At 43.7% G+C, this 27,863-nt stretch overlaps 3 protein-coding genes across 9 annotated transcripts; 1 reads left to right on the forward strand and 2 right to left on the reverse strand.

The window, feature by feature from the left end:
* Positions 1–5: 5 nt before the first annotated feature.
* On the reverse strand, positions 6–22,967 carry LOC110526298 (N-acetylgalactosamine-6-sulfatase). 5 transcript variants are annotated; one of them, XM_021607124.2, is made up of 14 exons: positions 22,660–22,967; positions 22,207–22,330; positions 19,155–19,229; positions 18,971–19,073; positions 18,730–18,873; positions 18,008–18,074; positions 17,201–17,328; positions 15,967–16,106; positions 15,617–15,720; positions 11,877–12,013; positions 11,223–11,325; positions 5,417–5,538; positions 1,059–1,176; positions 6–443 (listed from the first exon to the last, which is right to left on the reverse strand). In XM_021607124.2, the coding sequence occupies exons 1-14, from the start codon at positions 22,774–22,776 to the stop codon at positions 357–359; spliced, it is 1,569 nt and encodes a 522-aa protein (XP_021462799.2). In that variant the 5' UTR covers positions 22,777–22,967; the 3' UTR covers positions 6–356. The 5 variants fall into 5 exon arrangements, 4 of the variants coding, with proteins under 4 accessions (XP_021462799.2, XP_036836536.1, XP_036836537.1 ...); XM_036980641.1 differs by lacking the exon at positions 22,660–22,967 and adding an exon at positions 22,443–22,579; XR_002473917.2 differs by lacking the exon at positions 6–443 and having other exon boundaries at positions 5,417–5,519; positions 22,660–22,819.
* On the forward strand, positions 22,902–24,508 carry LOC110526300 (trafficking protein particle complex subunit 2-like protein). 2 transcript variants are annotated; one of them, XM_021607127.2, is made up of 5 exons: positions 22,902–23,101; positions 23,746–23,918; positions 24,012–24,099; positions 24,186–24,265; positions 24,354–24,506. In XM_021607127.2, exons 1-5 carry the CDS (start codon positions 22,928–22,930, stop codon positions 24,397–24,399), a joined length of 561 nt encoding a protein of 186 aa, XP_021462802.1. In that variant the 5' UTR covers positions 22,902–22,927; the 3' UTR covers positions 24,400–24,506. The 2 variants fall into 2 exon arrangements, with proteins under 2 accessions (XP_021462802.1, XP_021462803.1); XM_021607128.2 differs by lacking the exon at positions 22,902–23,101 and adding an exon at positions 23,315–23,530 and having other exon boundaries at positions 24,354–24,508.
* pabpn1l (PABPN1 like, cytoplasmic) lies at positions 24,496–27,624 on the reverse strand. Of its 2 annotated transcripts, none has more exons than XM_021607126.2 (6): positions 27,229–27,624; positions 26,593–26,689; positions 26,154–26,221; positions 25,908–26,014; positions 25,646–25,733; positions 24,496–25,497 (listed from the first exon to the last, which is right to left on the reverse strand). In XM_021607126.2, the coding sequence occupies exons 1-6, from the start codon at positions 27,295–27,297 to the stop codon at positions 25,177–25,179; spliced, it is 750 nt and encodes a 249-aa protein (XP_021462801.1). In that variant the 5' UTR covers positions 27,298–27,624; the 3' UTR covers positions 24,496–25,176. The 2 variants fall into 2 exon arrangements, with proteins under 2 accessions (XP_021462801.1, XP_021462800.1); XM_021607125.2 differs by having other exon boundaries at positions 24,510–25,497; positions 26,154–26,224.
* Positions 27,625–27,863: the final 239 nt, after the last annotated feature.

Genomic DNA, 27,863 nt, shown 5'->3' on the forward strand with positions numbered 1-27,863 from the left:
GAAAAGTAGGATAAAATGTTTTTATTCCAGTTGGAGAAAAAAAAAGGTTTTGCCCTATTTCAATAAGTCTTAAACAATAGTGCATAAGTAAGTAAAGAGAGAAAAACATCTACATAGATGGCATCATAAAAAAAAGCAGTTGCAAATCAGCTTCATTCTATTAATAATCATATGGAACCCAGACAGCATTCGTCCCATTGTTTATGTCCTTCATTCAAACCATATGCTGTTCTGTTTCAACATTCCAAGTTAAAAGCTAATAGACATTCAAGTTGAATTCCTGAAAATGGCTCTTCATCAAGGCAGCATCTTCGCTGACATCCTCCCTTTTCCCAGGGTGGCTCTGAAACAGATAGCTAGTGCGGCCAGTCACACTTCCAGGGCTGTGACTTGGGTGCTTTAAGGCATTTTCCTAACTTTTCACATCCTGGAGGGGCCCAGTTCTGTTAGTGAAAGAACCCACAGAAAACATTCTTATACATTCATTCACCTGAGCTGAACATGATTTACATTATGTTCTCCAAGGAAACCACATGGGGGAGCTGATGCTACACATCTCACATTGATGTACAAACAGTGCTTTAGCAATGAGCATACACAGCAATGTTTCTTTTTAGCTGTTTTGTAAAAACCAAAACCAATGAGACAAACACTCCCTAATTTTTCCAAAAGCAGCTAAAGTCCACAAAACAGTTGCTGGGACAAAAGGTCCAAGAATCACACTGCTGTGTTTTTCCAAAATAACAATAAGAGAGTCTATTATTTTACAAACAAAGGGAAAGAATATAACTCTGGTAACAAATCTGAAATTGTGTCCACGATGTTACTGAAAGAATTCAGCGTTAGAAAAGATAGAGGAAATGAGAAAAGGTGTCACTACAGCAAGCACTTCCTCAATTTATTTTCTAAAATAATTTTCTTTGAGAAAGAACACAGAGATGTTAACACCGAAAAAAAAAAGCCACAGAACAATAATATGAAATAAAATGTATCATGTGAAACAAGTTTTAAAAATATGATACATGGGGAATGGACATTCTGTGAAATATTGATCTTACCATGACAGCCATGTCACACATATTGAGCTGGGGCACACCTGGTACCAGACCTTTCTTATGCTTCTCTACCACTGCTGTGATCCGACTCAGTGCATCCTGGTACTCCTTAGTCACAGCACTGCAGAGAAACACACAGACGTAAGTAGTTGTGCAAAACACTCACCACACATACAAACATAACAGTCAGGCAATATTGGCATATGGCCACAACATCTAGAATTACAACAGCACAGTAAAGGCATGCAACCACATCTTGTATTCACACACTAACACACACACACACACACACACACACAGAGATTCACCTAAAATGTCTGAACAAATGCACGAGGCTCTCCAATTAGAGCGTGGTCAAGGACAAACACTCAGGTTTTCACTTTCTTCCACACACACCACACCAATGGCGTGGTTATACAATTTAACACAGAGAATAGATGTCGGTCACAGCATATAGACAGATGACAGAAGGTCACTGCTCACACAACTGCACATTCATACACAAAACACAGTAGGCCTACAATATAGACCAGTGTAAAACAATCTCTGTATGATTAGTAAAACATTTTTTCAGAAATCGGTTTCATAAATCTGCAGCTTAGTCTGTGCTGTGCAGCCTAAAATGACTATCTATTATCATTGTATGACACCTGCCTGCCTTTAAACAACTGATATAATCCATAGCGAATGTACACTATTGACTGAAACGCTAGTTTAAAGCCGACAAGCTTAACTCATTCGAGAGCCTTTTGATAGCAAACACACCTACCAATTCATGCACAAGCGTATACACGCACACACACTGCCCCTTCGGGGCTGCCCTCAGCAGGATGGGCCATGTTTCCCATCCCCTGTCTCTCAATTATTCTTGTTGGACACGGCGGAGCACCTCTGTGCATTATTCTATTCAGTGTGTAAAACGCAGAGGCCCTGAAGTGTTTCAAAGGAACACTGCTCTCAATAGGACCTGTAGGGTTAATGGGCTCTGTGTGTTTGGGGGGAGTGGGCGGTTGGTGGCGCGACACGTGGATAGACAAATATCACCAGTGCAATTACACCCATAATACAGTCGCAAGCAGCACCTGTGCCAGCTCCATCCCCCCCGCCCCTCCCCAAAGCCAGCTCTCTGATTGGCCCCTGGGGAGGGTGTGCGCGTGTGCGAGGTGAAGTGTCAATTAGTATAATAACCCCAGGTCCTGTCCGGCTCACCCCCCCCTCCCAGAGGGCAGTGGGGCTTCCGCCACACAATATCACCTGCTCCCCCCCTCCCTCAGCCTGTGCTAGTCCTATATTCACACCCTCTGCTCTCCCACCTTCACTACTCTACTGCTCCAGTGTTCCCCAACCCCAACTCATCCTTTAGGTTCTTAACAAGGCCATGGCGGTCTAAACTTACCATCTGCTCTCCGCCTTGGCTTGCTGGTTATTTCTTATGGTTGTGTGGTGACGCAATACTGTGCAATGACTCAGAATCACAACATACCACGGCCTTGATCATATCTTTAATGAGTAAAGGTTTCTATAGAAACAAGTGTTTCATTTCAGACAAAATTTTACTATGTATGTATTTGAAATCACAAATTCTGCTTCATGGACCAAAGACAATATCTTGATCAAAATGAAGACTTCATTACCATCCTATCTGTTTCTCTGCTCTGTATTGATCACTGTGATTCGTTTTCAGATAACTTCTGAAGCTGCTTTATCTCACTAAATATTAGAACCATACATCAGAGCCAGACCAAACGCAGTCTGCAACACAGGCGGCTGGTGGCACCTTAATTGGGGAGAACGGGCAAATAGTAATGGCTGGAACGGAATCATGGAATGGTATCAAACATGGTGGTTTCCATGCGTTTGATTCCATTCCATTTACTCCATTCCAGCCATTGTTATGAGCCGTTCCCCCTCTCAGCAGCTTCGTGTGGTGTGCAAAGTGTACACTCAGCCCTTTTTGAGTTAAGACTATTCTTTGTCTATGCATTGAGCACCCTAACCCTAAAAATATATAGATAAAAACATGTTTTTTTATTTCTCTCCTCCCTCTCCACAAATAAAGAAAACTCCAGTCAGCACAGCCTCATTATCATTACTAGAACCCTTAGCTCACTGGTGTTAAAGAAAAAACTGGAATAATAATAATAATAACGCTGCATGCAAATGAACTCTTTTGATTTATAATGCATGACACCCAGGGGGAAGGCGACATTGCTCAGGTGTGTCACTACACTCTGATTAGTGATTCATAACCCCACTGGTAGAGCGAACCCACACACACACACACAGGCAGGCATCAAGCAGAGGGAATTGAAGAGACAATCAAATACCTCAGCCCTTTCTCCTCCTCCTGTGGAAATTGAGCAATTCGGGTGAAGACTATTGATTGGGGGCTGAAGTGGTTGTCGGCAGCAGATGAGGCCAGAGTGTGCAGGGCTGCCTGCTACATTAGCCCGAGGCAGGCTGGGACTTAAGTGCTCAGCACAGGGTGACGAGGGCCCAGGGGAAGTGAGCCGGAGCAGCAGGAGGCAGGGCTAAGTCCAGTCCCACTGGGACACAGGCAGGGAGAACTGGGCTGTCTTACTATACACTGGACCCAGTCAGCCACACCTTCCCACTGATCTACTAACCACATGAGTCATCTACCACACCAATAGAAGAGGACCAATAAGAACAATTATGTGCTCATGTACAGTCTGAAAATTCACTGACAATCGGAAAAATAAATGTTTTTTCTAAATGTCTCACAGCGGTAGAACGCTGATCTCTGTGTGCTTGTGATGGTCTTGTTATTGTACATCAATGAGAAACACAAAATATGAAATATCCTAACTCCGAAATGAATGGAAAAGCATCTTCTGTATTCCCCTGGATTCCTGCAGCAGGTCTCTAGTGAGTGTGTCCATGTATCCTAAGAGGCTGGGACAGTGGAGCGACTGCCTGGGTAGCGTGTGTTACTGCTGTAGTATCAGCCTGCCACACAACTGAAGGTATGTGTGCAGACAGGCCCTACATCATCTTAAGTGGCTCTTTAGGTGCAGACAGAGATTAATGATGGCCAGCCGGTCCAGCTGGGTGCCCAAGGAGCACATGGCCAGCAGCCTGCCTGACACACAGACAGGAGAGAGGGAAACAGAGAGAGGGAGGAGGTGGGAGGGAGGGCAGTGGGGGTGGAGGGTGGCTGGGTATCATTACTGGGGCTGAAGAGATGGGGCTGGAATATTGTGACCTCACAGACCACCCCAATGACCCCCACCCACTTGGAGAGGGGAGAGGGGACGCAGGGTCCTCTCTCCAGGTGCCAAACCAGCTCCTCCTCTCCAGAAGTCTGGGACACGACCAAATAAACGCTTCAACGCATTCAACAAAACACTGCTATAGATTTTTCTGTTTTTAATTATGCGGAATGAATAGAAGAGAGCCGAGATGAGATGGGCTGATCAAAAACAACATGAATGTTTAATTATTCCATCTCCCTTCAAGTGAAAAAAGGAGTGTGGGAGAGATTAGGAGGAGAGAGTGATAAAGTGAGAGAGGAAGAGAGAGAGAGAGAGAAAGAGAGAGAGGGTAAGGGAGGGCGCCAGCCAGAGGGTGTGAAACAGCCTGGGGGACAGGAGCTAATCCGACTGAAGAAAACATTAAGGAGAATGAAGACGGATCAGAGAGAAAGCTAGATAATAGGAAATTGTATTCCCTCATCAAATCATTATGAAAACTATATGAATGTGTGTCACGCTTTTGTTCATCTATGAGTGTCTTTGCCGATAAAAAAGTGAAGTAAAAAATAATAATGCCTCTTTTGTACTCAAGGCCATTTTTGTCCACATTTTTACACCATCATTACCATCACTATTTTAAATCAAAACTAACGCAACACCCAACTGTTTTTTTTTTTACACAATTTTAACTATAGATACGGGGTCATGTTCGAATGAACACAAAAGTCCATTAAACAGCACTCTCGATTTATACAAGAACAATTTGTCTTGCAATTTTAACTTCTGGCAGTGGGTCTGAGGCAAGAAAGCGAGCTTTAAAGAGCTATTTGCAATCACAAAGAATAGCGTTTAATCAGCCAGTCTGGGGCTGCACAGATCAATCTTCAGTCCTCACCGCGCCTCTTTCCCACAACTGGATCAGTATTGACCCTATAGATCCTGTCCACCAACATCCCACAACCCCCTCCTCCTCCTCCTCTGCTCTTGTCTTCTCTTATTTAACCAGAGGCCTGCTGTTTGCTGAGCTGTGTGGAGATTGGCTGGCCAACACCAAGCCCGGTCTATATTTCCCTTGCCTTTCACTTTACGTTCAGTACAATCGAACAGTACACCAGGGAATCTTTGTTTGTTTTAGTGAGCACTCACCTGATAGGGTATTTCTCCCCGGGGTCCCGCCCCAGGTGGAAGATGAGTGGCTGCATGGTGTGTTCCTGTTGGGTGTGGGTGGTTACGCCTGCCACCTCTTGTCCTGGACAGAAGTTAATGCCCTGTTAGAGTGGACACACAAACATACACAATATATCTTTAGCTCCTAAACGCCCACTTTATAGAGGACAATGGAGACTGTGGTGGTAACAGATAACCTACTTCAACTGACCCTGAGAAAGTGCCCTTGAAAAGAAAATGCAATTAAAAAGACAAAATGGATGGCAAGATGCATTGTGCTGTCAATGATGTCCACCTACAGACCGACCCAATCACTGCACACCTGACCCTGATGCCGTCTCTCTGTTTGAAGATATGGAGGAATCTGTGCAAGGGAGCTGAGTGTAGATGTGTACAGTACATGGTGTATAGTGTGTGTGACTATATCTGTTTAGTATATAGTATCATGTCTTCCTCACCTCAAACCTGTCAACGTGTTCTCTCTGCCCTGGGGCTACGGTATGCCTGTGACTGTTACCTACAGTTGAAGTCGGATGTTTACATACACCTGAGCCAAATACATTTAAACTCAGTTTTTCACAATTCCTAACATTTAATCCTAGTACAAATTCCTTGTCTTAGGTCAGTTAGGATCACCACTTTTTTTTAAGAATGTGAAATGTCAGAATAATAGTAGAGAGAATTATTTCTTTCAGCTTGTATTTCTTTCATCACATTCCCAGTGGGTCAGAAGTTTACACACACTCAATTAATATTTGGTAGCATTGCCTTTAAAATGTTTAACTTGGGTCAAAGGTTTTGGGTAGCCTTCCTCAAGCTTCCCACAATAAGTGGGGTGCATTTTGGCCCATTCCTACTGACAGAGCTGGTGTAACTAAGTCAGGTTTGTAGGCATCCTTGCACACACACGCTTTTTCAATTCTGCCCACAAATGTTCAATAGGATTGAGGTCAGGGCTTTGATGGCCACTCCAATACCTTGACTTTGTTGTCCTTAAGCCATTTTGCCACAACTTTGGAAGTATGCTTGGGGTCATTGTCCATTTGGATGACCCATTTGCGACCAAGCTTTTACTTCCTGACTGATGTCTTGAGATGTTGCTTCAATATATCCACATAATTTTCTCCTCCTCATGATCCCATCTACACTGCTCCAAAAAATAAAGCTTACACTAAAATAATACATCCTAGATCTGAATGAATGAAATATTCTTATTAAATACTTTTTTCTTTACATAGTTGAATGTGCTGACAACAAAAATCACACAAAAATTATCAATGGAAATCAAATTTATCAACCCATGGAGGTCTGGATTTGGAGTCACACTCAAAATTAAAATGGAAAACCACACTACAGGCTGATCCAACTTTGATGTAATGTCCTTAAAACAAGTCAAAATGAGGCTCAGTAGTGTGTGTGGCCTCCACGTGCCTGTATGACCTCCCTACAACGCCTGGGCATGCTCCTGATGAGGTGGCGGATGGTCTCCTGAGGGATCTTCTCCCAGACCTGGACTAAAGCATCCGCCAACTCCTGGACAGTCTGTGGTGCAACGTGGCGTTGGTGGATGGAGCGAGACATGATGTCCCAGATGTGCTCAATTGGATTCAGGTCTGGGGAACGGGCAGGCCAGTCCATAGCATCAATGCCTTCCTCTTGCAGGAACTGCTGACACACTCCAGCCACACGAGGTCTAGCATCGTCTTGCATTAGGAGGAACCCAGGGCCAACCGCTCCAGCATATGGTCTCACAAGGGGTCTGAGGATCTCATCTCGGTACCTAATGGCAGTCAGGCTACCTCTGGCGAGCACATGGAGGGCTGTGCGGCCCCCCAAAGAAATTCCACCCCACACCATGACTGACACACAGCCAAACCGGTCATGCTGGAGGATGTTGCAGGCAGCAGAACGTTCTCCACGGCGTCTCCAGACTCTGTCACGTCGGTCACATGTGCTCAGTGTGAACCTGCTTTCATCTGTGAAGAGCATAGGGCGCCAGTGGCGAATTTGCCAATCTTGGTGTTCTCTGGCACATGCCAAACATCCTGCACGGTGTTGGGCTGTAAGCACAAGCCCCACCTGTGGACGTCAGGCCCTCATACCACCCTCATGGAGTTTGTGCAGACACATGCACATTTGTGGCCTGCTGGAGGTCATTTTGCAGGGCTCTGGCAGTGCTCCTCCTGCTCCTCCTTGCACAAAGGTGGAGGTAGCAGTCCTGCTGTTGGGTTGTTGCCCTCCTACGGTCTCCTCCACGTCTCCTGATGTACTGACCTGTCTCCAGGTAGCGCCTCCATGCTCTGGACACTATGCCTACAGACACAACAAACCTTCTTGCCACAGCTCGCATTGATGTGCCATCCTGGATGAGCTGCACTACCTGAGCCACTTGTGTGGGACTCCGTCTCATGCTACCACTAGAGTGAAAGCACCGCCAGCATTCAAAAGTGACCAAAACATCAGCCAGGAAGCATAGGAACTGAGAAGTGGTCTGTGGTCACCACCTGCAGAACCACTCCTTTATTGGGGGTGTCTTGCTAATTGCCTATAATTTCCACCTATTGTCTATTCCATTTGCACAACAGTATGTGAAATTTAGTGTCAATCAGGGTTGCTTCCTAAGTGGACAGTTTGATTTCACAGAAGTGTGATTGACTTGGAGTTACATTGTGTTGTTTGTGTTCCCTTTATTTTTTTGAGCAGTGTATTTTGTGAAGTACACCAGTCCCTCCTGCAGCAAAGTACCCCCACAACATGATGCTGCCACCCCCGTGCTTCACGGTTGGGATGGTGTTCTTCGGCTTGCAAGCGTCCCCCTTTCTCCTCCAAACATAACAATTGTCATTAGGGCCAAACAGTTCCATTGTTGTTTCATCAGACCAGAGTACATTTCCCCTAAAAGTACCATCTTTGTCCCCATGTGTAGTTGCAAACCGTAGTCTGGCTTTTTTATGGAGGTTTTGGAGCAGTGGCTTCTTCATTGCTGAGCGGCCTTTCAGGTTATGTCGAAATAGGACTCGTTTTACTGTGGATATACAGTTGAAGTCAGAGGTTTACATACACTTAGGTTGGAGTCATTAAAACTCATTTTTCAATCACTCCACAAATTTCTTGTTTACAAACTATAGTTTTGGCAAGTCAGTTAGGACATCTACTTTGTGCATCACACAAGTCATTTTTCCAACTTGTAATTCACTGCATCACAATTCCAGTGGGTCCAGCATCTTCACAAGGTCCTTTGCTGTTGTTCTGGGATTGATTTGCACTTTTCGCACCAAAGTGTGTTCATCTCTAGGAGACAGAACGCGTCTGCTTCCTGAGCGGTATGATGGCTGTGTGGTTCCATGATGTTTATACTTGGGTACTATTGTTTGTACAGATGAATGTGGTACCTTTAGGCATTTGGATATTGCTCCCAAGGATGAACCAGACTTGTGGAGGTCTACAATTCTTTTTCTGAGGTCTTAGCTGATTTCTTTTGATTTTCCCATAATGTCAAGCAAAGAGGCACAGAGTTTGAAGGTAGGCCTTGAAATACATCCACAGGTACACCTCCAATTGACTCAAATGATGTCAATTAGCCTATCAGAAGCTTCTAAAGCCATGACAATTTTCTGGAATTTTCCAAGCTGTTTAAAGGCACAGTCAACTCAGTCAACTTGACTCCAACCTAAGTGTATGTAAACTTCCGACTTCAACTGTATGTGGCTACTCTATCTGCCAGTCAGAATGTGGGGCCATGGCCTGTTACAATTGTCCTGCCGACCCCCAAATGTGTGCAGGCTTGCTCCCTTATTCCCCCCCCCCCCCTCTCTCTGGGGTAGCAGCCTGGCTCTGACAAAGGCTGATTGAGTCACAGCCCCCTCCAGACCCCCTGGAGAGACCTCTCAGGTGCCCTTGTGAGCAACACGACTAATATTGAGAGAGCACTCATCTGTAAGGCACTCTACCGACTCCCCTCTGGGACTACAAGCAGCCTCGCTCAAAGGAGCACAGGCACGAGCACACACACACACCTCACTTCAGTACACTGCATAGCGCACTATGATCCAGACTTGCCTACATAGTGTCCTGAAGCAGTCTCTGTGCATTGGTCTTAGAAATGTAAAAGAGCCTAAATCCCCTTGAACTGTGAGAAAGCCCTTTTAATCTGTATCCAAGAAAAAGACACAGCAGAACTCCATATCTCTCATGGTATTAAGATAGCAGATCGTACAGCAATGTTCTTTTAAAGATGGAGTAAAGTAGCCAGCATTATAAGATGAGGGGAGGAATCAAGGGACATAAAATGGAATGCAAAAGTAGAATTTTGGTTTCATATTTTCCTCAAAGAAAAATATTATATAAAAAGAGTCATATTAAATGTATGCTACACACCAAAGACCAGGCCGAGCAGATAACATCAGACACAGACCGTTCCCATTCCCAACACATACCTCACACCATTACCACACCATCCAACAAGAGTGTTTGATGAAATCCACTTAACCCTGTGAAATGTCTAATTTTGCACATCACCAAATCTCTTGGATTTTACCAGTAAAATCACAGTAGAGCTCATGGCTATTAAGCCATAATTGAATATCAAGTTCAGAAAGACACACCATCCCTGTTTTATTTTTTACTTCACATAAATAGTAAATGCGCAACATTACTTACAACTGGTGAGAAAATAGTAAGCTTGAATGATGGATCAACGTTTCAGCACAATATTCAGACCCATTTAAAACCGCTTGAAATAAAGAGTGGTTTTTCTGTGTGATGGATGCTCTCGGGTGAGATGTGAAGGTCTAGGGTCATTGTAAAGCTCTGAATGCATGCTGCCCATTCTGGTGAAGAACCGACACATTAACTCTCAGAGCCACAGCTTTGGAGACCCAGAGCCTCCCCTTCAAACCATCTTTTGCTCGCAGACACACACATTCATGGACACACGCACACATACCAATCGATAGGCAACACACAGGCAATCAGACGCCATTATTTGTGAAGTTCCACTCCAGTTCACATGAGCTGATAAAGGAGGCTGCTATTGATTCAGCGGCCCTCTAGGAGAGAGCAATTTAAGCAACCGATGGGGCATAATGCAAACTTGCACGTTTGAAACAGAGGTTTCTGAGGGAGAGGAGCAGGACATATTTTAAAGGGTGTCTCGAGAAGGAGAGAACACATTCTTACTTCTCAGGGCACAGGAGGGGAGAGCAGGATACTCAGCAGGATGGAAGATCAGGATACGCCGCAGGAGGGGAGAGTAGGATACTCAGCAGGAGGGGAGAGCAGGATACTCAGCAGGAGGGGAGAGCAGGATACTCAGCAGGAGGGGTGAGCAGGATACTCAGCAGGAGGGGAGAGCAGGATACTCAGCAGGAGGGGAGAGCAGGATACTCAGCAGGAGGGGAGAGCAGGATACTCAGCAGGAGGGGAGAGCAGGATACTCAGCAGGAGGGGAGAGCAGGATACTCAGCAGGAGGGGAGAGCAGGATACTCAACAGGAGGGGAGAACGCTCCACCAGCGACAGCCAGTGCTGATTAATGATAGTACTTTGGTGAAGTGGGGTGTCCTCATTAATATTCATTAGCCACTGATGTACACAACAGCCACTTGATGAGCTGTTTTCAAGATAACACTGACTACCAAATGTGTGTTTTTATAGAGCACTGTGGATGGCTTGCTGAGGATGTGGGGATGAAAGAGAGAGAGAGAGACAGAGACAGAGAGATAATCTACAGTCAGAGAGAGAGCGAGAGAGCGAAATACACAATACAGTCACTAAGAGGGACTCACCCGGTTAAACTCCTCCCACGAGTTGCTCCACGTCCAATAGTGGGCCTTGTAAGGCCCAACCCTGACTGCCATCATCTCATTGCCGCGGTAATAGAAGATGGGCCTGTTGGGTGTGAAATGGGATTGGTGACTGCTGGATTCCTGTGATAAGCAGCAGCCCTCTCTCAGCTCCAGAACCCCCCTCCCCCTGTGCTGCAGTGCCTGGCCCTCCCTCGCAGGCTTGCACCCCACCACCACGCTGCCATGGCTCATCCCATTATGTGCTTGGTGGAACACCTTATCCACCAGGGTGGTCCCTCTCCCTGGGCACCGGCCAGCAGCCTCCTTACAGGGGGCACCGCCGCCGCTGCTCTCCCAAAGCCTACATCCGCCCGCCCATCTTACAGCAGGGGCACAAACTCCCAAAGTACCGTGACCAGCAGAGGGCATAGCTGACCTCACAGCCAAATCCTAACTTCAGACTTGCATGTGATGAAACTCTTATTGAGTGGTCCATGATTTTGCTGGTCAAAAGTTCAAGTTATGTGTACCGACCAAGTTAGGAGGGCAAGTATACAAACAGTATACATAACACATCATATTCATCACCTTATCTTACATGAATGAATCCCTCTGACAGGGCCATTTAATCCTCTTTCAGCTGCGAGTTCTAACCTGTTGATGAGTGTGTTGTTATGGAGGACAGGGCTGAGGTCCAGTCCATCTATGAGCCTGTCATCTGGAACACTGAGGCCTGCCACAGACAGACTGGTGCTGAACAGATCCATCACAGTCCCCAGCTGTTGGCTCACCTGGAGATGGGAGAAAGAGTCCTTGTATTGAACCGTAACACATTGGAATTCAAATCCAGATAGAATCACATTGTCTATGGGTGCTGACATGAAAGTTTAACAGCGATTGTTGCAGGAAGTTAGATGGCTTGCATGGGCATCCATACGTACCAGATCGATGCACAAACTGATCAATTTAATTACAAATACTAAAACTTTGTTCCCCAAATTACAACACTTTATTTGCTTTAATCAATTACTATCCTGTCAAAATGCTTGAGCGTCTTCTCCAAAGATGTGGTGAGTGTCCATGTCAGGACCGTGAACAGCGAAACGCGGCAGCCTTGTGAAGCGCAGTGATCAGAGCAAGGCTGGGGAGCAGAGAGAACTTCTCAGAGCAGAGTGATTCACACTACTGGGAGGCTGTGATACACCAGAAGCCTGCAGAGACACCAAGGGATCCCTCTCCATGCATGAAACCCAACACGACAGCACAATGGCCAACAGTGTGCACGCGCCCCCTATGAAAGCCCACCATTTCAGCGTATTGGGTGGAGTGGAGGTGGGGGGGGGGGGGGGGGGGGTGAGTCCTGATGATGCATTTCTTCAGTCTCCTCTATAATCTGCGCTCGCAGGTTTATTATAAACCTCACAAACGCCTCTGTAAATTAGGAGAAAAGGGGGAGTGAGGAGAAAGAGAGAAGATGAGGCCCGGGCTAGCGCTAGCTATTTTATCTCCCTTCCACAGTCCCTGTGAAAAGCTTTATTTTATTTATAAACTTTGAACTATTTTCAGATAAAATGCAATTTTTTCACTGTCATCCTTGATCTTCCATTCCATTCTCTCCTGAGCAGCCCTTTGAGGGAGACGGCACGCTCACAATCAGATAGTGCTATCAGCCCAGAGCAGCTGCGCCGCCATGCTCCTATCAGCTGCCTGCACACACTACCAAAATGAATTCCTTTTTCTCCCGCAGCCACTGCACCAGCCAGAAAGGGCCCCGCAACACATTCCGTTATCTGCACTCTCACGCTTAACACACACACGATGTTAAAAAAAAACAAGAGAAATCAAAAAGGATAATTAATGAAGTTGACTACCAGGTAGCACAGACAACCCTAAATCCTCAACCAAAAAAAAAGCTATCCATTTTTTTTTTTTAAGTCTAAATAGTTGAGACACCATTTCATTATCTCCCATTTATTTCCATTTACACTTTTCTCTCCATTCTGTATATTTCTTTCTGTATTTACTCTTTTTGTCAGCCTTTTGTCTGTGTGGTTCTTGGTTAAACCCTGGTGGTAGTTATCTGACGTGGCAGACCTGCTATCCCCGTCTAACGCACTCAGGCTCCGTGTCTCCCAGCTGATAAACACAACAAAAGGGATTGTGACAGTGGCAGCAGCAGCAGCAGCGTTGGGGGAAAAGCCCTCCCTTTCCCCCTCCATCCCAGCCAGCCTCATCCCAACGCGGCCCCTCAGTCACCAGGGGAATGTGAACCTGTGCCCGGCTCCCGCCATCAACCTCATCTCTCTCATTCCAACACATCTCCCAAAACTCTCTCTGTCCCTCAATATTAATAACAACTAACACTTTCATTAGTGCTACGTGCCGTACAGTCACGATGGCATGCTAGATTTATCTACACACGGATTAACTTTTTTTGTTACTTTAATCTATCAAATCACTGTGCAATACTGTGCACTGGCGTTCACACGGATTGTAGTAATCGAGTCCTCTTCCTCTGTCGAAGATTATTTTAATAAGTGTGAGAATGTTAGAAGATAACTTTACCTAGCCTAAACTGAAACTGGACAAACCAAACCTATGACTCCTATCAGTGTGTCAGCTTCGTCAATGACGAGTTGATATGATATAACAGCTGTAGTTTTTAACCTGAAAACACGTTTAATCTGAAACGATTTAGAGTAGGCCTTGTTAATGTTTGCTGGTCCCCGTACCAACAATCCACCTAATAAAAGCGATGTGGCACGTGTGGCCGTTCATTATGCACAGCGTTTATGTTCGGGGCTTATGAAACTTTTCAATGTGCCGACGAACAGAGAGATGTCAGCACCGCACAAAGCAACAGAGAGGGAAATCATCTCTTTGGCCATCCTCCCCAACAGCAGGGAGATGAAACGAAACCCATACAACAAAGCTGCTTTGTCAAAGGAGCTAGTCCCATGTATTCCTGCCCAATCCACAGAATAAAGCCACAGATGGCTTTCGGCAGGGTTCCCCAACTGGCGGCCCGCGGGCCAAATGTATTATTATATTTTTTTTTATTGTTGAACATAAAAAGACAAAAAAAAAACAACAAATCAGCTCCAAGTGATTTTAAATTTTGGAAATCTATAGAGTATTCCCACGCACAATAGAGAGATGTATGAGATTGTATACAAAATGTAAGCAAGGTTTGAAATTATTATGTTTTAGTCAAATATTATATCTGTTTGGGCTTCTTGCGGTCAATTTGCAGTCTAGAAATGATTTGTAATTATGTTACGGCCTCTGACCATCCTCTCAAGACAAAATCGTCCTGCGGCTGAATCTAGTCGATGATCCCTGTTCATCAGCATAACAGCGGTGCCTCATTCACAATACTCTGTTCTCAGAAGTGTTTCATCTGCAGTCATTTCTCTAGTTAACCCACCAGCAGGTGCTACAGACAAACGTACATAGAGGTTGGGCTGTCATGGCACTGCACCAGCACACCAAAGACCCTGCATACAAAAACTCTCCCTACCTCCCTGGCACTGCCATCTTTTCCAGAAGCAACCCTGTAGAGCACTGCAACGGGTGCACCCTTCCCTCTCTTCTCCCAACCACCCCTTTACTTTTTTTCCTGTCCTTTATCCTGTGTGCCTGGCATATTCAGATACAGAAGCCCTCATTACAGCTCAATCCAACCTCAGCAAACACACAAACAGATTAGCCGCTTAAGATGCTCCCAATCCCCCTCTCCCTCGCCACTCTGCAGCGCTATCAGGCCACAGCACACCCCTCCGATATGAGCCGGGGGCAGGGCTTACTTCAGCCTACAGACTGCTTCCTCCGCTCGCTCCTCCAGAAAAAATCCCTCTGCGCCACAGCCCCGTGTCACAGCTGCCCCTAATACAATTAAAAGTCATTTGCAGAACGCACAGGCTTAGCGGATCAGGGGGAAAGTCTTCCTCACAGGCTCACAGAGGAGGAAGACAGGAAAGGGAGGGGGGGGTAAGAAGATGAACCTTGCCACCTCAAAAAAGTATTTGACAAAAGTCCACACTTGCACACACATACACACCCACACATTCAAACAAACAAAAAATGGTGTGTTTGTGTTTGCAATGCCAGCACCTGGGGAGAGATGAGCTGTGATGATGTTGAGGACATTGATACACAAACGAAAGAAAGAACTACAATGACATGAGAGAGACGATTACTGAAATGACTAATTGTAATTACTTTCTAATGTGGTACCTGCTTGAAAACCCAGCTGCTTACAGACATATAGCAATTCAGTGTCTCACAGCTGTGTGTAAATACCAGGAGATGTTCCCCAACTCCAGACAAGTAGAACACCTAGAACCTGGAGATGTTCCAGACAGGTAGAACAGAGAGAAAGAGAGAGTTCTCACCGTGCCTGCTGGGATGTGTCCAGGCCACCAGGCGATGGCAGGTTCCCTCATTCCACCCTCAAACGTAGTTTCTTTCCCACAGAGAAACGGGCCGTTACTGCCACCTCAGGGGACAGAAACACATCACTCACACGCTAAGCACCATGATAAAAGAGATTACTAAAACAACTTACTTTAAACACAACTGAAAGGAGCCCCAAACAAAGAAAATACCCACACATACTACTCATAGACATAAGAGTACATTACTCACATCTATCCATACAGGCATGTATACAAGAACTGTAAGAAAGAAGCATGGAATTGCATTTGTTGGTATCATGAGTTGAGAGATGTTGTGCAGATCTTACTCTGCTTGGGGCCGGACATCACTGCGGCTCCGTTGTCCGAGGTGAAGAACACAAAGGTGTCCTTGTCGATGCCCAGAGCACGCAGCCAGGCCAGCATCTGTCCAACACTGTAGTCCAGCTCCATCACTGCATCACCGTACCTGCAGTACGCACACAAGTCATTCAAACTACAGGATCTCAGGAACTTCAAATGCACAATCCCACTCACCATAGACAGACAGACAGACAGATATGTGTAGGCACTAGGGCTAGGCAAACCCAGCAACCAAGCTACATTATTCTAGAAAACATGGAGGTAAATTAGGTTTTTACTAAAAATCATTTGATATTTAGCAACAAGAGTTTTCACACAAAAAACATGGACTAAAAGCCTGTTGGAAAAAAATGGAAAAGCATTCCATCTCAGTGTGAGCCACCTATCCCAGGCACCTGGCTAACACTTTTCATCTCTGATCCATTTCTCTGTCAACAAAAACCTCATTTGGCATTCTGAAGAAATGCCTGCTTAGTGAGGCCTGAGTATTCACCGAGACTGAGAGGAATACTAAGTGACCTGAGCCCAGACGAGCAACACATCCCTTAACCCTCACCACTACCACAGAGGGGCAAAGGGGTGTGAAAAATCTACATTTAATTGACAATATCCTCAGAGCAGGAAACAGGTTTTTTCTTCTCTTCATTATTACAATATTTTTCTCATTTCGATTTTGAATCTTCATGTTGATACTGTGATTCTGTTCTTCCAAGTGGCATCTAATTCCGCTCACGTTTCCAGGTGTGAGATGAGAGATTGATCACCAAGTAGAATACGCAGTGGCTCATGCTAATGACTTTCCCCACCCCGTAACACTGCTGCAGGCACAGCTCATCCACTTCACACATTCACAAAGCCCCTAAATCAATGGCCTAAGTCCCAGAGATTCAAGCAGAGTTTTAAAACAACAAGCCAGTTTGGTAAACATTGTACAAAAACAGAAATACTGTACCGGGGTAGAAAATCATCAAGAGAAATTTACTAATTAGGTCCTATAATAGCCAGATCAACAAAGCCAGCAATGATACAGGTTAATAACCAAGAGAGTGTCCAAACTCTCTGCTCTGGGAGAAACTCTCCATGATTTGTCAGCAACACATCACATGTCTCTGTGTAAGACTTTGCAGCCAAGTGTCATTTTCTAGATATGGCTTTATTATTGACATTTTATGATTGTAGCTTCAAGTGTTGTGATCGTACCGCCCCCTCGAGCTCTTCCCCAGGAACCGTTTTGAAGCGTAGACCGGAGCATGCGTAGCATCTGCTGCCCAGTAGAGAAAAAATGGCCGCTGGGCCATGTTCTGGTGAAATATGAAGTCAAGGCCCTCCTGGAAGGAAAGAAATTAGATTATAGTCTGCTATCAGACCAGACACCATCCAGAAAATTCACTACAAAACTGACAGAGAACAGTAGTGTAATGGGAAGATTTAAGATGAATAAAGTTCATATTCAGTGAAAAGTAATTAACACAATGCTTAGCATATTATCATTTTTCCCTTTATATAATACACATGATTTCCAGTGTTCTATTTGGGACACTAATTTGTGTATGGGTTGATGGGTCACTAGACTTGATAGTGAATGTTATGGATTGTTCTCATATCTGTTCATGGTGATTGGCGCCAGACTAGAGGTACAAGGACAGAAGATATGGATTGTCATTATATTCTGACACTGCGATTCTGTAGCAGCTGATGTTGTGACTTCCTACCTGCCTCTCAGTGTTTACAGAACATTGGTGCTGTGAGATTAGAATATAAAGGGCAGGTAGGGCATGCTTAGAGAAGGGCATGCTTAGAGAAGGGCATGCTTAGAGAAGGCCAGTTAGACATTTTCTCCGCTTCTGTGCTGGAGTCGTCTCCCTGTGGTAACTGGTAATTCAATTGGATTGATTGTGACTGACTTTATCAATGACTGGTCTCCTTTTCCTTCACCTGGAAATTCCTACAACAAGTAGTATTTGTAAGGAAGAACTGGGACAGACGTCTGCCACGCAATCACTTTACCTCCAAGTAGATTTGTGTAAGGTTAGATTCCCCAGTTTTCTTATCGATCCCAAACTCCTCATAGTATCTAGAAAACAAATGTAGTTCATTAGTTTCCGTGTCATCTACATAAGTACAATAGTTATTAGTTATCAATAGGACTCATACACAACACTATTTAATAAACAATCCGTTTTATTCCAAAAACCCAGCAGCAGACTTTGAGAAGCCTGTCCTCCCAGGCTGTGATTAGAGGGAAGTTTAGAGAAGCAGATTTGAGAAGTCTCTGAAGAGCAGGGGAACTGTTATGAGATAGTACTGAAGCGTGGAACAGTAGACGCAGCAGCGCCCGTCGTCTCTCTCATGCTCGGGCTGTTCCAGGTGTCCTCACACACCGCCAACGCAACCTGCCGTCTCCTGGGTGCGTGTGTGTGCGTCTGTCCAGGCTCAGGCACGCTATGCTGATTAAACCCACGGCTAAGCGCAAAAAGCGCCCGCCTGCTAGCGCCAATGACCCCGAATACACATATGGCTGTTTTGGGGAAAACAAATGGGCGGAAAATGGAATACACAAGCGCAGCTGGTACAGAGAAGAGTAAAAAAAAACTATCCTCATTCAGAGGAGCAGCCAGCCGAGCCAAACACTGAAAGAGTCCGGGAGAGAGGATTTTTATGTTTTCTGTTCTGTGTGAGTGAGTGAGAGTAGGAGTGTGTGCAGGGTGTGTGTGTGTGTGTATGTATACCTTCCCACCATCTGAGAGTTGTTATAGACCGGGACATTAGGCCTGTCGCTGCTGTTGTAGGGACCGAAGTGGCAGTTTGGAGCACCAAACCATTCATCAAAACCATGCTCCAGAGGTAGGTGGTGAGCTCTGTGGCCAAGATGCCTTAGGCCAGGACAAATGATGGGGGAAGGAGAAACACAGAATTAGAATTGTCACTATTGTTACCACTTCAAATTAGATAAAAATGAATGGTGCCCACCACTTGCCGATGATCTTGTTGACGTAACCCTTCTTCTTCAGTATCTGTGGTAATAGAATTTCATCCCTTGAGATCCCTCCTACTATCTCTTGGGGTGTGTAGGCTGCAAAGGTCAGGGGTTACATTAATTTGTGTGGCAAAGCAGCAAGGAAAATATAACTCAAAAGAGAGAGTTAGAGCTCACCATTCCTGGCATGGGCATTGGTGGTATAGAATCCATTCCTAACTGGTAATCGTCCTGTCAGAAGTGAAGCTCTGGCTAAGGAGTATTGGATAAGAGACATCAAAATCATGTTTTGATAAACAATTTAAATGATCAGCTGAATGCGTAGTTAAAGTGGGAGAGGCTGCATGTGATTTTACATAAAGTTCCACAGTATATAACTAGTTAGATCCAGGTTAAGCAAGCATTTTATCGAGAAGCAGTGTGGCTTGGCAGGGTCGTGTTTCGGAAAACAGATGGCTCTCGACCTTCGCCTCTCCAGAGTACGTACGGGAGTTGCAGCGATGGTATAAGACTATCACTACCAATTGGATATCACGAAATCGGGGAGAAAAAAGGGGGTAAAAAATGTAATAATAAAGAAATAAAGGGAAAAAAATAACAAAAAGACTAATAAATAAAAAAGTATGTGCAAAGCTGTCATCAAAGCAAAGGGTGGCTACTTTTAAGAATCTAAAATATATTTTGATTTGTTTAATACTTTTTTGGTTACTACATGATTCCATATGTGTTATTTCATAGTTTTAATGTCTTTACTATTATTCTACGATGTAGAAAATAGTAAAAATTAAGAAAAACACTTGAATGAGTAGGTGTGTCCAAACTTTTGACTGGTACTGTATGTATGAACCAAGTTGAGCTTTGCATTTGGGTTTTGCGTCAGGCTATATTTTCAAATAAAAATATATACACTACCGTTCAAAAGTTTAGGGTCACTTAGAATTGTCCTTGTTTTTTTTTTTTTTTTAAAGCACATTTTTCATCCATTAAAATAACATAACATTGATCAGAAATTCAGTGTAGACATTGTTAATGTTGTAAATGACTATTGCAGCTGGAAACGGCTAATTTTTAATGGAAAATCTACATTGGTGTACAGAGGCCCATTATCAGCAACCATCACTCCTGTGTTCCAATGGCACATTGTGTTAACTAATCCAAACTGATCCTTTTAAAAGGCTAATAGATCAGTAGAAAACCCTTTTGCAGTTATGTTAACACAGCTGAAAACTGTTGTCCTGATTAATGAAGCAATAAAACTAGCCTTCTTTAGACTAGTTGAGTATCTGGAGCATCAGCATTTGTGGGTTTGATTACAGGCTCATAATGGCCAGAAACAAAGACCATTCTTCTAAAACTCGTCAGTCTATTATTGTTTTGAGAAATGAAGGCTATTCCATGCGAGAAATTGCCAAGAAACTGAAGATCTCGTACAACGCTGTGTACTTCACCCTTCACGGAACAGCGCAAACTGGCCCTAACCAGAATAGAGAGAGGAGTGGGAGGCCCCGGTGCACAACTGAGAAAGAAGACAAGTACAATTGAGTGTCTAGTTTTAGAAACAGACACCTCACAAGTCCTCAAGTAGCAGCTTCATTAAATAGTACCCGCAAAACACCAGTCTCAACGTCAACAGTGAAGAGGCAACTCCGGGATGCTGGCCTTCTAGGCAGAGTTCCTCTGTCCAGTGTCTGTGTTCTTTTGCCCATCTTAATCTGTTATTTTAATTGGCCAGTCTGAGATATGGCTTTCTCTTTGCAACTCTGCCTAGAAGGCCAGCATCCCGGAGTCGCATCTTCACTGTTGATGATGAGACTGGTGTTTTGCGGGTACTATTTAATAAAGCTGCCAGTTGAGGACTTGTGAGGCGTCTGTTTCTCAAACTAGACCCTCAATTGTACTTGCCTCTTGCTCAGTTGTGCACCGGGGCCTCCCACTCGTCTTTCCATTCTGTTTAGAGCCTGTGTACGCTGCTATGTGAAGGGTGAAGTACACAGCGTTGTACGAGATCTTCAGTTTCTTGGCAATTTCTCGCATGGAATAGCCTTCATTTCTCAGAACAATAATAGACTGACGAGTTTCAGAAGAAAGATATTTGTTTCTGGCCATTATGAGCCTGTAATCGAACCCACAAACGCTGATGCTCCAGATATTCAACTAGTCTAAAGAAGGTCAGTTTTATTGCTTCTTTAATCAGGACAACAGTTTTCAGCTCTGCTAACATAATTGCAAAAGGGTTTTCTAATGATCAAATAGCCTTTTAAAATGAATAACATGGATTAGCTAACACAATGTGCCATTGGAACACAGGAGTGATAGTTGCTGATAATGGGCCTCTGTACGCCTACGTAGATATTCCATTAAAAATCAGCCATTTCCAGCTACAATAGTCATTTACAACATTAACAATGTCTACACTGCATTTCTGATCAATTTGATGTTATTTTAATGGACAAAAAATATGTTTTTCTTTAAAAAAAACAAACAAGGACATTTCTAAGTGACCCCAAACTTTTGAATGGTAGTGTATATGGGAGCTCACCCTGGATATTGTGATTAAGCCACGTACCATTTCAGTATATGATTACACTTCTAATTAACATTCAGTGGCTGAATCCTCTAATACCCTCTCCGTGGCGTTAATTCAAATAGCCAGGTATGATGCAGTTGGCTTCCTTCAGGCACTCACATCACACACACATATGAGATAAGCAATTGATTAGGTCTTATTTGCTTAAATATTAATTAGAAAAAAGAAAAGGGTCGATCTATTTTGCATAACACGTTTATTCAAATTCCCAAATTAGGTATAATTAGCATATTTCAATAGTGTATTATCCCTATTAGCATAATGAGTCTTCTCCCCTCTATCACCCAGACACACACAGCTTAGGCTTCTGATGTATGCGTCACATTGTTTCAAAAGGCTTTTGAAGGATGCCTGCACCTACCACTCACCAAATCCCACTTAATCACAGTGACGTTACCATCACTGCAACTATTCCTCTTCAATGACAATCACAATATTATTGAATTGTCATCATTGATTGTTGCACTGACAGTCAGGTTCTTATGCATGTGGTGCCAATTCCTATCCAGAATTGGTACCACACTAGCTATTCAGACTTTGAATCCCTTATGTCTTTATAATCAGTGTAATATGTTTTTTATATCTATGAATTGAAGAATTGGGACATTAATAAAGTACGACATGTATGTAGCTGACACTCACATGGAGAGCAGAGGGGGTTAGCTGTGTAGAAGTTGGGGAACAGCATCCCTTGGGCAGCCATGGAGTCAAGGTTTGGGGTCTCCTTGGAGGGCTGGCCAAACACTCCCAAATCTCCCCAGCCCATCTAAAAACATTAGAGGAACAAGCTGTCAAATGTTAGTGGATCATTATGCTATGATAAGCAGCCTTTACATTAGAACACAACATCTCAAATAGAGTTGCAGAGAAAAGGTTACCATTTCCTGACAGAGACCAAATACAAAGCATATTTTGGCATGCTGTGTATTATTGTATGTCAATATATTTCAAGTATACGTGGTATATAATCAGAGAGGACACATCCAGTCATGTCAGCATTCCATTAGAGTAATCATGCTACAGGTTTTCGAGATCCCCCAAGTCTCATCCCCCAAAAGTAACACTCCCCAAACTAAAAATGCATCAACATCTTACGTCATCCATAAGAATGATGATAATGTTCGGAGTCGACTTGTTTGAAGGAGTATCTGCCCAAAAACAACATATTAAACTACAAAACAATATCAAAGTTTGAATTAGACAGACATCCATTGCAGAAAGCAAGACGAAGAAAGCGATGAGGAAGTATCACATGATAACACATTCAGGAAGCACATGACCATTTCTCATTGTTTGCTTTCACGAGCTTTTTTAGCGCAACACTTGCGCATATTCAATTGGGTTTAGCTGACTTTACTACGCGATGTTGACACGCTTAAAAACACAAGTCCCGTTATTTTCCATGAACAGTTACACAAAATTAGGGGAGAAATTGAAGTTATCTGGCTTGTCTTTAGCTAGCACACACAGTCACGTGATACGTCTTGGCAGGCATAATTCCAAGATGGCGGTCTGTATAGCTGTCATCGCTAAAGAGGTAAAATGAAACAAGAATGCTATTTACATCGACATTTGATGGAATGTAATTTGCATCTATTTTTTATGTACTAGCCTCCAATGGGAAAGGGGGATACCTAGTCAGTTGTACAACTGAATGCATTCAACTGAATCGTGTCATCCGCATTTAACCCAACCCCTCTACGAACCTGAGTGGTGACTGTGATGCTATAAGGCTAGGTAGTAGCTTGCCAGCTGGGCTAACTAGTTAGTTAGCTAAATTGAGTATGGTTTATTTAGAACTGACTAGCTAGTTAGTAGCCTATGTCGTAGAGTTTACTTGAGAGATAAGCATACAATAATAATGCATCAAGTCAGACTTCAGATTAAAGGTTCAGACGAAGCTCGCTATTCGTATTCAATTGATGTGCAGATCAGTGCTGTTCTTCAATATTGGTCCAAACCAAAGGTTGAGTTTTTTTAAATTCTAGCCCAACACACCCAATGTTAACAAACTAGCTCATCATTAAGCCCTCGGGTGTGTTATTGGGCTGGAACAAAAGATTGCACACCCTCAAACTGTGGTCCAGCACCATATATATTCTATCTGCAAGTATTTGGCCCGAATTATGAATTGAGGTTTTATTATGGAAGGTTACACTAATTAATTCTCTATTCTGTTAGAATTATCCTCTGTTCATCCGAAGTGTACCCGTACAGAATGAACTGAAGTTCCACTACACGGTGCATACCTCTCTGGATGTGGTGGAAGAGAAGATTTCAGCAGTCGGCAAAGCAATGGCAGACCAGAGAGAGCTTTACCTTGGGTTGCTGTACCCAACGGAGGACTACAAAGTGTATCCTCATTTGATAAAATGGTATATTACACTTCTGTCTGCTTCATAATTTTTCTATCAAATTGTATGTATACTCCTTTACCGACATACCAGATATGGCTATGTGACAAACTCTAAGGTGAAGTTTGTCATTGTCGTGGACTCATCAAACACATCTCTGCGAGACAATGAGATTAGAAGTGTAAGTCAACCCCTGACTCTGTTTCTCTTAATGGCTTGCAGGGGATCTAGTTTTGATTAAACTACTTGAGTTATTCTTTCCTTCAGATGTTCAGAAAGCTACACAACTCATTTACTGATGTGATGTGCAACCCATTCTACAATCCTGGAGACACCATTCAGTCTAAGTAAGCTACCCCCACTACACTGTTACTTATGTAATGGTGTATATCAAAATTGCTATAATCATTGTGATTTCCACCTTTTTCCCTCCAGGGCCTTTGACAGCATTGTGTCTGCAATGATGGTGCAAGCTAGCTGATATTGTCCTCCCGAACATCTGTACATAATTTCCGGGAAACCCTTTACATGTTGCCTCGTGTATAACAGTGAAATAAACTGTCCATCAGAACCTCCATTTCAAATAAGCACTCAAGTGTAATTCATTTATTCATTTCTAAAGCAAAAGATGGTTGACAAATTATATACAGCGATAAACATTGCTTCAAGTACATAGCAACCACTCAGTCGCTCAAACTGCCAATTGCATGTCAATATAGTTACAAAAGAAAGCCAATCACACCCCAAATGTTATCATTTGTGTTTGGTGTTTTACAACAACTATACTTACAAGCTCGATAGCCACACCAACAGAATGAGTGATCTGATCAAAACATCCTTAAAAAAAAAAAGTTTCTGACATGGCAAATGGCTGTGCATTCAAAAAGTTATTGGGGTAAATAATGGCACAGAAACTGCTCAAGAAATAAAACAACACCATAGGCACAATCTTTAACCGTATTAAGCAGCAAACCAAGGCTGGCCTCATCCATTTCCCCTACAATAAGAGGACAAAATGGCCATTGCAAAGTCTTTCTTGTTAGGATTAAGTTGCAATAACTTTTTATAGAGACAGTTAACAAAAGTTGCCATATGAATTAATTCAATGAGGTTGAAATCTGCTTTTCTCTCGATTTCTGCCCATTAACATGCATTGAAAATAATTTGCAAATGAGTCGAGTAGAGACGAGCAAGACACGATTTCCTGAAATTCTCATTCCATGTTGATATCAAACAATAACTTGAATCCAGACGTGATTCAGTAGTGTTGCTGCGGGTGCATGTGTCCACTGTGCCCCGGCCCAGAGTGGTCAGTGGGTGGGGTTATGAGAAGAAGGCATGGGTGCCGTTTAGGGCCCTGCTCACGGTGCTCAGGAACCCCCCAGTGTCTCTTCCCAGCTGGGGGCCCGTAGGGGTGTGGTGAGACTGACCTGGCAGGGCCAGTATTGTAGCGGAACCTGCCTTGTTGATACCCATTGTATCTGGGTGGGTGGAAACCTCGCCCCCTGGATCGAGCACCTCTGTGAATCCCCCTGTCTGTGGTGCTGATTCCTGGCATGTTGGTCCTTTTAGGCAATACCTGCAATGCAAAGGCCACAGAAAATACCTACTAAAAGACCTGGAATCATAATTAACAGGGAAACTTAATTCTGCTCAATTTATTCATGAATGTGCAACTTTATCAAGTGTGTTTTGAGTTTAGAATTCAGGTTTCCCTTCCTACTAACCTTTATGACTCTGTCTCTGAATACCGTCTCATCCAGGCTCATGGCAGTCTGCACTGAGTCCCTGTCATGGAACTCAATATATGCAAAACTGGGAGAAAGAAAGTCGTTAACAGTTTGAGTATGTGATTGTGTATAAGTTAACAGAAATGTCAGCAAAGTTAACAAAATGTCCAAGAAACAAATAAAATGGTGCATAAACCATGTAATTGGACTTGGCATTGAAACTGAGGTCCCACATGATGGGATGGATAGTTAACCTCACCCCTTGGGATGGCCAGAGAATTTGTCACAAAGGATGGTTACTCTGTTGACAGGACCACAGCCATTGAAATGGATCTCCAACTCATCTGCAGTGGCACCATACTCCACCTGTTTAATGTCCATAAAATATCATGAGTCTATGCATGAGGACCCTCGGTTACTGTGTGGATATCGTATCAAATATGAATTGTGTATAACTTGACATGAATGCTAAATGTAGACATTAATTTAAAAAAATAAACCTTACATTTCCCACATAGACAGATCTGTTGTCAGCATCTATCCTTTCCTCATGGGTCATTGTATAGAACATTCCTGCTGTTTTGAACAGAAGAGAACACTGGAGCATATTGCACAGGACAGAAATTGAAAGACATCAAACACAATGCAACTAATTACAACACCACCAAGAGGAACTGAGGACTAGTTAGATATATTTATCAAGAGGAGTTTGCAAGACGACAGCCCCATTCCGTCAGAGGAAGGGATAACCTGAAATAGAGGCTGCCGGGCCTTGGGCAATGATAAAAACCTTCTGGAACGCTGCGGCTCACTGCTCGTCTCATTGGGCAATGATGAGGCTCATGTGAGCCACACCGTGTCAGGCCAGCCCAGCAGATGGGCTCAGGTGTGGGCCAGCTGGCTAGGCTGAACAGGAGCTGGAGCTCAGCTGAACAGGAGCTCACCTGCCTGGATCTGTCTCTCTGTTGCCTCATACTGCACTGCTCTCAGCCGCTCCTCCTCCTCCATCTCTTGCACCCGTGCCTTGATTGCTTCAAGCTCCTATATGCAATGGGAAATGCCAAAACATCTGAAATACGCATTGTCATAGGGGTAGTGTAGGAATATGCAGTATGAAACCATTTAACAAATAAATAAAAAACTTTCAGACAACATAAAAACATGTCTGAAATGTATGAGATAAGAGCGCCTTGAAGTTTCGGATGCCTAGCATCTCAAGTGGCCTATTTGAACAGCTGTTTTAAGTTGTTGTTTGAGGATGCAATTATATTGTTGTTCAGAACCACACTTGCTGCTGCCACATTACGCAGGCGCGCGAGACGCGCCCCAGTGGATGGATATATTGTGGCAAGATAATGCCGTTTAAACCTACAAACTGTCATATCAATCAGGTAACATAGGTAGAACATAGACGTAGCATATGTGCTGCAGTAATAATACAATAGGCTACCTGGAATATCATTTGACCCTACGTTATGTAGCCTACAATCAATTGCGCATTCAAGAAAAAAAACAGTAGGCTAGCCTGCAATTTGTATCACGCAAGGCCAAATACAATTATCTCATGTTTTCTTACATACCGGGTCCTCCATGTAATGATCTCCCGTGAGCTCGCCTTCTATGTACATATCTTGCCTTTGCTCCGCCATATTCAGTGCTCAACAGCAGACACCAAACCCATGCCCGCAGACGCCACTTCAATCCCCGCGACGTCGCTCTCTTGTAGCCAGTCCAGTGTAGAAGACTCCAATGCAATCGATGTTTTTTTTTTAAATCACTTCTCCGATTTGAATAAGGTTAATAAATGTAGCCTATATACGGAAGTTTGTTTGGATTAAATAAAAATATCTTCCCGCGGACGGAATCTACCCACGCCCTTGTCAATAGTGGTTGCTTACCTGTCTGTCAAATATGACGAGAGGGAATGTCAATTAATTGTCACCTGTCTGTGCATCACATGGTTGTGGGCTTGCCCCATCAGTAGTTGGATTGGCATTTTATGAAAATAAATCTATATGGTATAATTTTATTTTCATATATGCAAATAAATACATTCTCGTGTGGTTTCAATGTGAACTGCTATTGATTACAATGTCAGGATAAGGGGACTTGTCCAAATGCTGCCCATACCTTATGCTGCCCGTACACAACTGTCCCCCTCTATGGACTATGTGAAATATAATGTAAATAACAGTAGAAAGCCTGTTGTGGTCTT

Source organism: Oncorhynchus mykiss, chromosome 6 (genome assembly GCF_013265735.2).
Source record: "Oncorhynchus mykiss isolate Arlee chromosome 6, USDA_OmykA_1.1, whole genome shotgun sequence".
Lineage (NCBI taxonomy): Eukaryota > Metazoa > Chordata > Actinopteri > Salmoniformes > Salmonidae > Oncorhynchus > Oncorhynchus mykiss.

Excerpts from the sequence above, each read along its gene's own strand:
- LOC110526298 (XM_021607124.2), bottom strand. The coding sequence starts at position 22,776 with ATGGATGTCTGTCTAATTCAAACTTTGATATTGTTTTGTAGTTTAATA. Across the intron at positions 18,075-18,729 it reads AACTCTCAGATGGTGGGAAG|ATACTATGAGGAGTTTGGGA; the intron begins GTATACATACAC and ends TTTGTTTTCTAG. Across the intron at positions 12,014-15,616 it reads GACACATCCCAGCAGGCACG|GTGAGCCAACAGCTGGGGAC; the intron begins GTGAGAACTCTC and ends TCCCATCTCCAG.
- LOC110526300 (XM_021607127.2), top strand. The coding sequence starts at position 22,928 with ATGTTGACACGCTTAAAAACACAAGTCCCGTTATTTTCCATGAACAGT. Across the intron at positions 23,919-24,011 it reads CCAACGGAGGACTACAAAGT|ATATGGCTATGTGACAAACT; the intron begins GTATCCTCATTT and ends CCGACATACCAG. Across the intron at positions 24,100-24,185 it reads GAGACAATGAGATTAGAAGT|ATGTTCAGAAAGCTACACAA; the intron begins GTAAGTCAACCC and ends TCTTTCCTTCAG.
- pabpn1l (XM_021607125.2), bottom strand. The coding sequence starts at position 27,297 with ATGGCGGAGCAAAGGCAAGATATGTACATAGAAGGCGAGCTCACGGGA. Across the intron at positions 26,225-26,592 it reads AGAGAGACAGATCCAGGCAG|CAGGAATGTTCTATACAATG; the intron begins GTGAGCTCCTGT and ends TGTTCAAAACAG. Across the intron at positions 26,015-26,153 it reads GATCTGTCTATGTGGGAAAT|GTGGAGTATGGTGCCACTGC; the intron begins GTAAGGTTTATT and ends GACATTAAACAG.